The sequence below is a fragment of the Solenopsis invicta genome, chromosome 12, assembly GCF_016802725.1.
Source record: "Solenopsis invicta isolate M01_SB chromosome 12, UNIL_Sinv_3.0, whole genome shotgun sequence".
Taxonomy (NCBI): Eukaryota; Metazoa; Arthropoda; class Insecta; order Hymenoptera; family Formicidae; genus Solenopsis; species Solenopsis invicta.
The window spans coordinates 3,594,744-3,607,992 of record NC_052675.1 but is presented as its reverse complement, the minus strand read 5'-3'; the positions used below and the strand labels follow the sequence as shown (position 1 = coordinate 3,607,992).

At 49.0% G+C, this 13,249-nt stretch overlaps 1 protein-coding gene across 1 annotated transcript; it reads right to left on the bottom strand.

The window, feature by feature from the left end:
* Window positions 1-9,180: 9,180 nt before the first annotated feature.
* Window positions 9,181-10,458, bottom strand: LOC105199693. The gene has a single exon (XM_011166893.1). It carries the CDS (start codon window positions 10,456-10,458, stop codon window positions 9,181-9,183), a length of 1,278 nt encoding a protein of 425 aa, XP_011165195.1.
* Between the last annotated feature and the right edge of the window lie 2,791 nt (window positions 10,459-13,249).

Sequence of the window (13,249 nt, the reverse complement as noted above, 5' to 3'; positions counted from 1 at the left end):
CTTGTTCCGTCCGGTTCCACCACTTAGGGCAATGAGACAAGGAGTGGAGGTATTCCCGAGATCAGCGATTCCAGAAATGATCTCTCATTCTCTACAGCATTTGCCAGCGATTTAACCGGCTTATCCCTTCGTCCTGCAGAGAAGGCTTTGGCACAGCCGTCACCGCAGACCCTATCAAGAAGTGCCCCGGCGAAGGGCAGCGAAGTCATCCGGATCGTCCAAAAGCGCCTGCAGCGGACGTGAGGTCAGGTAGGCCTCAATCTAAGTGAAGAGGGTGGTCATCTCCTCAAACGTCAGCGTCGCGTCGTCCAGCATTCGTCGAAGGTGATGCTTCAGCGATTTGACCGCGGCCTTTGAAATGCCGCCGAAGTGTGGAGCGGACGGCGGACTGAATTGCCACTCAATGCTGTCTCCGGCCAGCCGCTCCACGAATTTGCGGAATTTGGGACCGCTCTCGACGAAGAGATTCCGTAGCTGGTTGTCGGCGCGAAAAAGCCTGGAAAGAGAAGAGAATTGAAGCCCGCTCGGCAGCCTCCTCCGGAATGTCGAGCCTCACTGCCGCGGCATGACTCCGAGTGCGAATCTCGGGCAGCGCCACGTCAACGGTCAAGCCGTCTTGGCTTGGCCAGATGGAAGGTTCCCCAACAGCCATGCAGAGCCCCCACCAGAGAGGGTGTTCCACCAGCTCTCTCGAGGTGAGTCTTCAAGAGGCGCAATCTGCCGGGTTCTTTCTGCCCGGCACGTGATGCCACAGCACATCGAGAACTGCGCTCTGCAGCTTGCTCACCCGGTTAGCGACGTAAGTCTTCCACCGGGTCGGATGACCGCGCTCCCAACCCAAGGTGACAGTAGAGTCGGACTAGAAATGCAGCGGGACCGCCGAGAGGGAGAGCGCGGCTTGAATCTATAAAACCAGACGGCCAAGTAACACGACGGCACACGTTCTAATTGCGGTAAGGTCACCTGCTTGATAGGTGCCACCTTGGTTTTAGCAGCCACGAGAAAAGTCCCCCATGAGTCACCGTTCCTTTTCCGCAGGTATATAACAGCCGCATACGCGCGCTCCGATGCTTCTGCGAAGCCGTGGACCTCCACGTAGTCGATTCACGAGCCCGGAGTCAGCCACCGCGGAATGCGGACACTCTTCAGCAGGGGTAGCCCACTCTGCAGTTTGCGCCACCGGCGTCCCGATGCGCAGTCGAGGGGGTCGTCCCAACCGATATCCTGCAGCCAGGTACCCTGAAACTCAATCTTAGCAAGCACCACGACAGGCGCCAACCAAGCTAGTGGGTCGAACAGTTTGGCCGTGAGGGAGAGCACCGCTCGTTTCGTTAGAACGTCAATGGCGTAGGTCCTCATAGTGAAAGAGAAGTGATCGAGGCCGAAATGCTACTGCAATCCGAGGGTGGCGTGAGCTTCTTGCGATCTCCAATCCAAGCAGTCCTTGTGCAATTGGTCTCAGGGACGGCCCTCACTAGCTCGGGATTGTTTGCAGACCACTTGCGAAGCGGGAAGCCGCCCGTCATGCAGAGGCTGTCTAGCTGGTCTCGCAGTTCGCATACCTTATCTACGGTTTCAGCCCCGGTGAGGATGTAGTCCATATAAACATCCTTGACTAGGACCTCCGCCGCCCGACGGTATTGCTCAGACTCATCTCTGGCCAGCTAACGAAGGGTATGCATGGCCAGAAAAGGCGCACACGCTAGACCGTAAGTCACGGTATTTAGCACGTACTCTGAAACTCTGTCTCTCTCACCATAGCGTCAAACGATTCGTTGCAGATCTCTGTCTTCAGGGTGCACCTGGTTCTGCCGGTACATCTTCTCAACGTCAGTTGAGAGGACGTACCGATGTGTTTGCCATCGGAGGATGACGTCGGCCAGTGGCGGCAAGTTTGGGCCCACCGGTTTAATGATTGCCCCGCAGGCTCCGTTGATCCGTTGAAGACGGCACGGAGTTTAGGAGGAAGTCTCCTTCAGCACTCCGTGATAAGGGAGGTAGCTCACGCACGCTCCATCAACCACAGCGGGTTTGACAAGCGTCATGTGGCCCAGCTCCTCGTATTGTCGCTCAAATTGAAGTTCACGTATAAGACGCGCAGCCGTCATCACACCAAAAATGTCCCTTCATGCTGAGGAGAACACGGAGCGCCGAGTGCCTCGTCGCCGCGAGGTCGGGCACCGGCTCGATGATTGAGAGACGCACCACGTAACGGCCCTCGGCGTCTCAAGAATGCGTCTGGCGAAAATGCTCTTTGCATGCCCTCTCTTCCGAAGTAAGCGGGGCAGCGTTGGTAGGTAATTCCTTCTGTTGCCAGAAGCGGCGGACAAAAGCACCAATATCGTCCTCCACTCGGTAATGCAGCGTCACAGCACAGGCAGGATTATCCTTTGCGTTGACAATGCCCGAGATAATCCAGCTTAAAGTGGTTTGGTGTGCCACAGGTTGATGCGGTTCTCCCTTTTTCCTGTTCGAAGGATGGCGGCGTAGACTTTGGCTCCCAGCAAGATGTCCACAGGATCACCGGCGAGGAAGTCTGCGTCAGCAAGCTCCAGCCCGCTGATGTGTTCCCAGGTACGCGACTCGGCCAGGATTCCGCCGTTATACAGTGTGCGTTCTGGAAGTACCAGCGCCGACACGTCTATGGGAGCACCGCTCGCCAGAGGTGAGATACGAAGCGTCACTCTACCGCGAGTATATTTGGCTTGAACACCGTCGACCCTGTATACGGCTAAGATGGCGGGTGACCGAGGCAAGCATACTCGTTGCACCAATGACTCCGTAACTAGCGACGATTCAGAGCCCTGATCCACAAAAGCTCGAACGATGTAATTGGCACCGAACCGATCGGATAAGCGGACGCACGCGGTAGCCAGCAACACGGCATAAGTGTCGAGTTGCGGCCTAGCTACATGGGTAGCAATTACGGGCGTCGCGTTGATGAACGCGTCGTGGATTGTGGTATAGTGCCGCACACCGCAGGCTAAGCATGTCTTTGCTAACATACAGTCAGTCACTTTGTGTCGACCGAGGCAATTCGCGCAAAGACCGCTTGATTCAACGACCCGCCTACGATCGGCACTCAGCTTCCTAAGGTACGTTGAGCAAAGCTGCAGGTAATGTTCTTTACTGCACAATATGCAGCGCACACTGGAATCTCTTGCTTACGCACGTGCAGGGAGCGAGGTTGGCGAGTGGGTGACTGAACAACCCGCAAGATGGAAGACGTTCGTAGCAAACCGCGTATCCGAGATTCAAACGCAAATTTCGAACGCAATTTGGAGACACGTGACAACCGACGACAATTCCGCCGATTGCGCATCTCGCGGAATCACGGGTCATTCGCTCGCGTTGCATCCGCTATGGTGGGCGGAATCACCATGGCTTCGGCATCCTGCATCTGAGTGGCCGCAGCAAATCAATTTGAAACATCTCGATACATCGTTTGAAAGCAAAAATGATACAATTTAGGCTCTCGTCGCGTGTCAAAATTCGTGGGATCTAGCAACGCGATATTCATCGTGGTCTTGCTTCATTCAAATTACAGCATATATATAAAGCGATTTGTGACGAGAACGCGACGGAAACCCGATGTTCACGATAGCGTAAATCAGTATAAATCGGCGATTCATACTCGCGAATATCAGATCGCGAAGGAATTTTGGTTCCGATACGTTCAATCAGAGTTTTTTCCCTACGAATGAAAGGCTCTGCTAAGTAATTAACCAATCGCGTTCAAAAGTACACTGGTCTCGCTAAATCCGTTTCTGGACAATGCTAAAATAATTTGCGTTAGCGGGCGGCTGGCCCACGCTCCCATCGCGTTTAACGCGAAGCATCCCATAATTTTAGCCGCGCATCCAATCGTTCATCTATTAACTCATCACATTCATATTAAAACCTTGCACGCCGGTCTTCAATTCACCGTTGCTTGCAACCCACCGACGCGACTACTGGGTCTTACGAGCGAGACCGATAACAAAAACTATAATTCATTGTTGCTTGCACTCGGGAGCGAGCCGCGATCCCGACGCAACTTATGGGCAATTTGCCGAAAATACGAGTCAATCCTCCAAAACGCGCGTTTTTGCATTGCGGAGTGGACTACGCCGGTCCTGTTCTAATACGATCAATGTCCGGGCGCGACATAACATCACGCAAGGCGCATACGAGGTGTGTTCAAAAAGTATCGCGAATTTTGTGTTTTTTCAAAAATTATTTATTTATTCATGAATATCTATTTTGTCCCCTTCAAAGTAATCCCCATGAGATATTATACACTTGTGCCAACGGTTTTTCCAATCTTCGAAGCACTTCAAAAAATCATTTTTTTTATCTTGTTCAGCTCCTCCTTCGATGCCGTCTTTATCTCGTCAAGCGTAGCGTAACGTCGTCCTTTCATGGGCCTCTTCAGTTTAGGGAACAAGAAAAAGTCACAGGGGGCCAGATCTGGGGAATACGGTGGCTGCGGCATCATTAGTGTGTTGTTTTTGGCCAAAAAGTCGCGCACAAGCAACGATGTGTGAGCAGGGGCGTTATCGTGGTGCAAAAGCCAATTTTTGTTCTTCCACAAATCCGGGCGTTTCTGGCGGATTGCTTCGCGCAAATTGCGCATAACTTGCAGGTAATATTCCTTATTGACCGTTCTACCCTGTGGCAAGAACTCATGATGCACCACGCCCCTGCAATCGAAGAAAACTGTCAGCAAAACTTTCACATTCGACCGAATTTGGCGCGCTTTTTTCGGTCTTGGTTCGTGCGGCAGCTTCCATTGAGATGATTGAGCTTTGGTTTCCACGTCATAACCATAAACCCACGATTCGTCACCAGTTATGACCCTCTAGAGCAAATTTGGGTCGTCGCGGACAGAGTCCAACATCTCATTAGCAATGTTCATGCGATGCTGTTTTTGGTCGCAATTGAGCAATTTTGGTACGAATTTCGCGGCGACCCGTCTCATGCCCAAATCATTGATAAAAATCGAATGGCACGAGCCAATCGATATGTTTAGGTCCTCAGCAACTTCTCTAACGGTGATTCGACGATTGGCCAATACCATTTTCTCCACTTCATTAATTTTTTCGTCTGTTGTTGAAGTGCTCGGGCATCCGGCACGCTCTTCGTCGTTCACATCTTCTCGGCCTTCTGAGAACATTTTGTACCACCGATAAACGTTGCTTCGGTCCAAGGTAGCTTCTCCGTATGCCACAGTCAACATTCGGAATGCATCCGCGCACTTAATTTCGTTTTTCACACAAAATTTGATACAGGTTCTTTGATCCATTTTTTTGAATAGGTAAAAATCGAAGACGATCCAAAACACGTGCAAGCAAAGCAGCTGTCAACAATTAAGTGAACATTCAAAATGGCCGAGCTTGTCGGCATAAGTGAGAGACATGAGTACCAACATAACGCCACAAAAAGATCGAAATTCGAATATACGTAACCCGCGAAAATTCAAAATTCGCGATACTTTTTGAACACACCTCGTATCGCCATATTTATCTGTATGGCCACTTGAGCCATTCATCTCGAGCTAGTTGACAGCTACTCAACGTTGACATTCCTCGGAGCTTTCCCCAGATTTTGCTCTCGACGCGGTCTCCCTACGTCCGTATACTCGGATAACGGTACTACATTCGTAGGCGTCGACAGCGAGCTAACCGCCGCATTTCGATCGGCATTGCGAGACCCGAATTTTTTGAATAAAACATTCTCTGACAGTATTTTTTGGCACTTTATCCACCCTTGGGCTCCGCACTTTAGCGGTCTTTGGGAAGCCGAAGTTCGAAGTATCAAGCACCACCTACGGCGAGTCATAGGGTCACATACTCTTACATTTGAAGAGTTTTTGACCGTGCTCTGTAATGTCGAGGCTTGCTTAAATTTGCGGCCTCTAGCCCCTCTCACCGACGCTGCAACCGACTACGACCCACTAACCCCTGGTTATTTTTTAATTGGCTCCGCAATTACAGCGGTTCCCGAGCCCTCCATATTTGAGGTACGAGAAAATCGACTTACGCGCTGGCAACTTGTGCGGCAGCTTACGGAGCGCTTCTGGAGGCTGTGGCATGGCGATTACGTTAACAATCTACAGCAGCGCGGAAAATGGAAACGAGTCGAAAAAGCAGAGGTTCGTGTTGGACAGATTGTACTCTTAAGAAATCTGCTACTTCTCCCATGTAAATGGGAACTCGCGAGAGTTATGCAATGCCCGGGCGCCGACGGTTTGACGCGTCGTCACGGTAAAAACCGCCTCCTCAGAATATAAGCGCCCTTTAACGAAATTATGTATGCTCCCAATTGATATTGAGCACTCAGACGCCACTGCGGAATAGCGTCTGAATTCCTAACGTAGATTTGTAAAATGATATGTAATTGACATTCCGACCGCTTCATCAAATCAATTCAAATTTTTATTTTTTTTCTCTTTCTTTTTATTCTTATCCTAGTCTCATTACTTAATTTTCGAAACGATGGTTTCGAGGCGGACGGTATGTTAAGAATCGTACACTATTCGATAATGTATTATTGATAGATAGTTCTCGTTCACGTTGATGACTTGTTATCGCACACGCTCGATCCACGCGTTTTACTTCATAGCAACACGCCTTGTTGATCGTAGCTTAACATTATTGTAAGACTTGCCTATTATTGTACCGTTTAGTATTGTTCTTAGTTCTGCATTCCTCGGTAATGTCAGGCAGGCTTATTCGTATTCAAAAGCCGCTCGTTCGCATGATTTACTAGAAAACACGCGCGAACATTTTTCACGTGATTCCCGAGTGGACTTTACCAGCCCATAGGCTATTCCCTCTCTCAAAGGCAGATTTGAGAGCTCCGCAGCTTTTCCACTGCCGATTTTCAGATTCGGTCGAGAGTTCATGCGAGCGAAACGCAATTAATAGATAGTCGTAAACTACGTGGAAGCGTTTAGAGAATTTGTGAGTTAACGCGAGTGACCATAAACTTCCGTGCCGTGAGTGCTAGTTCATAGCGAAAGAACAAACATTCGTTTGCTTGCCTGCTCCGAAATGCACGTGAAGCAGTTACAGCTGCATTAATATAAATACTCGCAAAATATTTGCCGTTGTGTTGAGGAAACAATCTTCGAGAATTCTTTGACACAGTGTGCATGATCATTTATAATAAATACGACTTTGACTCAGATTCATAAAACTATTGGTGGAACCTAATCAAATTTGCCTGCTCCTACATGCACTCTGTTCTCTTGCTTCCACGCTCTCACTTCTCCGTCGCTCTCGCTCTCTCACATGCATGACTCCCATTTGTCCACGCTCTCTCAAGATACCTCACGCATTCTCGCGCGGCTGCCTCTTTCCGATCAGAAGAAAAACAAAACTCATTTTCACATCTTGAACCACGCGCTCTTTCTGAGTGACACCGGCGCTCTGTTCAACTAATCTCGGTTCTCGAACAGATGGAGTTGCTGGACTCGGTGTCGCGTCACGAATGGGAGACGTTATTGAGCAAGTCGACCGATCCGCCGTCGTTTGACGCGGATCGGTCGACTTGCATCAGTTCATCCGCAAAAGAATGCAGACACTCGAGTCATTGCAGCCAGCCAAGGGCGATTTGAGCCCGCCGAAGACGAGCTGTCCAGCAATAGCATGGAGCAGCTGAGAGAGAGTTATTTGGACAAATTTTAATAAACGCGTGAGCAGCACTGCGGCTTGTAATTTGAGTCTCAGGATACTGAGTGGCTTCAGTGGCGCGACTTTAGATTTCCCGATGAGCAGCTGAGTGATCACGACGCCGGACTTAGACACCAACCTGAGATAGACACAGCAGCATATGCTTGAGTGGATTCGTCGGCAATTTGCATTGCACAGTTTGAGAGTCATACCCAGCGGGGCAATGAAAGTCCGTGTAGCTCTGAGAGGGATAATTGAATACGCTTCCATTGAATTAAGAGATCTGAAGGGAGAATGTCGTCCCAGTCAAGCTTAGATTGCCACAATGTTTGAATAAACATTTTAGCTGTGATTGTGATTAGGGTGCTCCACCCGAGAGGGTCAAAGAGCTTTGAGATGGCGGAGAGAATTGATCGCTTGGTTGTGGACGGAACCGAATTAAAAGAAACTTTGAATCGGAATACAGTAGATGGATTCCAGATGATGCCCAGGATCTTGAGACTTTTGTCGGATTATAACGTTTTGTCGCAAGCGACACCGTGATTTTCAACGCTGATATTGTCTAGCAACTCTGCTGAGTTGCTCGACCATTTTCTTAGTTTGAACTTGCCTTGTCGCATTAGTGAACAGACTTGAGTGCAAATTTGCTTTAGGCGTGACACGCTATCGGCGCCGAACAGGACATCGTCTATGTATACGTTTTCTGATAATACAGATGCGGCTAGTGGAAACGCGGCGCCTTTGTCCTCAACCAGCTGTATCGCGCGCAAAACCAGAAACGGAACGCACGCTGTGCCGTACGTAACGGTCGCGAGCCGAAATGTTTGCACAGGATTGTCAGGCTCGGAGTTCCAAAGAATACGTTGGTAATCGATATCTCGCGGATCGACTTATATCTGCCGATACATTTTTGTTATATCGGCTGGGTAAACGTACCGAAATAACCGCCAACGGAGGATGACTGCCGACAAGTTTGCTTGTAATTTTGGCCCCGCGAGGAGATGGTCGTTGAGCGAGGTTGCGTTGGAAGTCTGACAAGAAGCGTTGAAAACTACTCTTAGGTATGTAGTCGCGCTGCTATCCCGAATAACAGCGTGATGCGGTATATACACGTGTTGAGATGAGTCGTTCGCGTCTGTCACCCGGTGCATGATTCAACGATTCATAATCGCGCAAAAATTGTGAGTACTCTATTTTTAATTTGGGTCGTACCGAAGGACGACGATGAAGCGATCTGAGCAAACGTTCCGCGGTGACGTGTGAGTTGCCGATTTTGATCAGAGGGCCACGCTTAAACGGCAACCATACAATATATCAGCCGTCGGGGCCGCAAGAATGAGTGTTGGCGAAATGATCTTCACGTTGCTGCTTTTCCGGTGTGAGCAGCGGTTTACGCGGGACCTCCTCTACCTCCCAAAACCGACGGATATCGCGATCCAGAATGTCAGCAGTACCGAACGGTGATCGTGCAACTCTGAGGAGAAGTATCGGAGGTTGGGCCTGACAGAATCCACCCGAAAATGGTTTACTGCGCAGCTAGTTGATCAGGTGCGCCTTTACGTACTTTATTGAGGAGCATTTTGTTGTAGACGTCCGCTCCGATTATCGCATCGATCGGTTCGGCGCTAAAGGGAGTCGGATCAGCGAGCTTGAGATCAGCCAGATGGATGCTCTCATTTTTATTGCGTGGTTGTGATGGCGAATACTTAGTCAATGACTTGAGAATTGACGCCGTTGTCGCGAGCGCCGAAGCTGATTCGTTGATTGGAGCGACCTGAATCTGAGCGTAACGGCTCATATCGATATTTATTCTACCGACGGTAGAGATTTCAAGAGGCATGCTGAAGCGGCGCAAACGTAACGCTTGCGTGAGACGTTTGCTAATAAACGTGATTTCTGATCCTTGATCAAGGAGTGCTCGTACCGCGAGCTTGCGATTTGCCGGAGATATTATATTGACACGAGCGATAGCAAGCAACACGCGCTTTCGCGCAGCGACCGGCGAGGTTGAGCACAGAACGGAAACGTGGTCGGTGACTTTACTAGCGTTGGTGACGTCTGAGGTGGTCGCTAGACTTAAATTCGTCGAAGAGGAAGAAGAAGCCGAGTCATTGTGAAGCATGAAATGATGTCTATTGTGGCATGTGCGGCATGAATATCTGCTGGGGCACGCTTGAGCAGCGTGTTTATAACTCAAGCAGTTTATGCATTTTTTTGCTTGTTTGATAATTTCTATTCTTTGACTCGGCATCTTCTTTAAAAATTGAGGACACCTATTTATAAAATGAGAAGCGGCACAGACGGGGCACGCCGGACTCGACGCAGCTGCCGACGTGCTCGATACTTCCGCAATGCTTGTGTATTTGGAAGAATTTTGAGGTGATAATTCCTCAAGACCGCGAACGCGCGTTTCAAGAAACTTGTCGAGAGCTTCGTATGTCGGAATGCTAGAATCGTCGCCCATTTTAAGTCGCCACGCCTTCCGTGTTGCGTGGTCAAGTAGTTGCGTCACGCTGTACACTAGCAAGTCGCTGAGTATTTCGTTGTTGGATCGATTCAAGTTTCTCAGTGATGTGATACACCGGTTAGCTTTGTCACGAAGTTTATTCAATTCGAGCGCGGACTCGCGGGCAATCGTCAGAAGATTGAAGAGCACGGATGCGTGTACTTCGACGAGCCGTCGCGTATTATCGTAGCGTGCCACGAGCGTTTTCCACTCTAGTTCAAAATTAGCCGCGGTGACTTGAATTGACTTGATGGTGTCAAGCGTACGACCGGTAAGACTGGATGCAAGAAAATGCATCCTCGAGAATGCAGTGAGATCGTTGTTTTGTATGATGAGAGACGTGAATCGATCCCGGAAATTCTCCTATTCATCAAGATTCCCGGAAAACGGGGGAAGCTTGATCGGAGGAAAATGATTCAGAGAGAATGACGCCTTTTCGAAGGTATTTACTTATTGGTATATACTTATTGAATGTAGTGGTGAAGATAATGCTGGGACGGGGGGTTCCAGTTCCTCGAGGCTGGTAGCCATGTAATCGAGCATTCGTAGACTTTCTGGTTAAGCTCGAATTTGACTTCCTTGAAGTAGGTCAGGTTGGCTTCTTTGTCCTCCGGAAAGGTTTGTAGGAGTCAGACGTGCCTGGCTAGACACGTTGCCCAAGTGTCTTTCAGCGTTGTCATCCGCTGCCGAATCATGGCAGCTGTGTAATTGTTTTTTCCTATCTTCTTGAAGTTGGATAAAGACCTTCCTATTGTTTGAAGGGCAGTCACTTGTTGTTCGAGAAGTTTGGTCATGTTGTCGTCCGTGATGATGCCTCAGAGCGCAGGGTTGCTGTCGTCTTCCGTCCTTGCAGTTGGTACGTCACTCGAGAATTCTGCACAGAATCACCACGAATCCGGCTCGAAGGACAACAATTTTATGTTTGAGAACCGAGATTAGTTGAATAGAGCGCCGGCATCACTCAGAGAGAGCGCGTGGTTTGAGATGCGAAAATGAGTTTTGTTTTTCTTCTTATCGGAAAGAGGCAGCCGCGCGAGAATGCGTGAGTTATCTTGAGAGAGCGTGGACGAATAGGAGTCATGTATGTGAGAGAGCGAGAGCGACGGAGAAGTGAGAGCGTGGAAGCAAGAGAACAGAGTGCATGTAGGAGCAGGCAAATTTGATTAGGTTCCACCAATAGTTTTATGAGTCTGAGTCAAAGTCGTATTTATTATAAATGATCATGCACACTATGTCAGAAAGTTTTTCGAGATTGTTTCCTCAATACAACGGCAAATATTTTGCGAGTACGATTTATATTAATGCAGCTATAACTGCTTCACGTGCATTTCGGAGCAGGTAAGCGAACGAACATTTGTTCTTTTGCTATGAACTAGCACTCACGGCACGGAAGTTTATGGTCACTCGCGTTAACTCACAAATTCTCTAAACGCTTCCACGTAGTTTACGACTATCTGTTAATTGCGTTTTGCTCGCATGAACTCTTGACCGAATCTGAAAATCGGCAACGATGGAAAAGCTGCGGAGCTCCCGAATCTGCTTTTGAGAGAGGGGATAGCCTATGGGCTGGTAATATCCACTCGGGAATTACGTGAAAAATACTCGCGCGTGTTTTCGAGTAAATCATGCGAACAAGCGGCTTTTGAATACGAATAAGCCTGCCTAAATTTATCGAGGAATGCAAAACTAAGAACAATACTAAACGTTACAATAATAGGCAAGTCTTACAATAATGTTAAGCTACGATCAAGGCGTGTTGCTATGAAGCGTGGATCGAGCGTGTGCGATAACAAGTCATCAACGTGAACGAGAACTATCCATTAATAATACATTATCGAATAATGTACGATTCTTGACACCGTCACTATCTGGACGATCAGATCATCCGAGCGCGTTAACGACCGCCCGATGCCGTCCAGAGCGCCGACTGCGCTGTTAACGCAATGATATATCTTGCGTAGGTCAAAGGCGGACTCACCCTTTGATTTCGGCAACGCTAGCACCCCGGAAATGGACTTCACGAGGAGGCGCCGATTTTCGTAGTGATTGACCAGGGCTCGCCAGGTACGCTCGAAATTAGTACTGGTAGTGGGTAGGCGACGCGCAACTTGCTTTGCTTCTCCTTTGAGGCTCGTCTTGAGGTGGTGCAATTTCTGGACCGGCGACGCAAACGGATTTTCCACGACGAGTGACACGAAGAGATCACGGAATGCAGGCCAGTTCTCATATCGGCCCGAGAATTGCGGAATGAAGATTCGCGGCAACTTGGTGTGCGAGGAAGTGGTGTCGTTAATCATAATAGCAGGAACGTTTATTCCGCCACTGCCCGTCAAATTGCGAAGGTCATTAAGGTAGGCCCCTTTTGTACATGGTACAATTCATCTGCTTTGCCCAACAGGTCGTCCTTGACGTAGTCGTCCTCATCGAGATCCGCACCGTAGCTCATAATGAGCTGTTCGTACTGGGCCTGGAATCTGGTCCAGTAGCCATCGAAGGTCAGCATTCCAGCAGTCCCGCGGTGATGTTAGCCGCGCCTAATTTCATCATGTTTTCGTACGATCTAGCTAGGCGCCCGTACATATCGTACTGGCCACGCACGAGCTCTTTTTGTTTTTTAGCCATCTTGTTTCCTTTTTTCTTTTAGATGATCGCTGTCGAAATGCACCGTATCACGGAGTTCACCGCACTCGAGCACTACACGGGATCGGACATCACGTATCCGACTCGAAGGACCAGAATTTATGTACACGCGCGGAACGTTAACGCCAAGGAAACGTTTGAATATCGCACGTTGCGACGACAAAGAGAAAAAGAAACAAAAGGATGAGAAGAAAGAAACGGGAATAAAGATCTCTAGCAAGAGATGTTCTTTTTGTTAGCACACCTTTAATTAGTTTAATTTTTAAGAGTACACACGCGTACATACAGATACTCTATGTTATCACGATGAGAGTAGCAAACGAGAAAAGGAGCGCCGGGCGATCCGGCGACCCCCTTATATACACGCCGAGTGGCTTCCCAAAAGTTCCCGCTTAAATTTTTCCTTGTTTTTAAGTCGAGGAAGTTATCGATCGGGAAACCTTCGCAT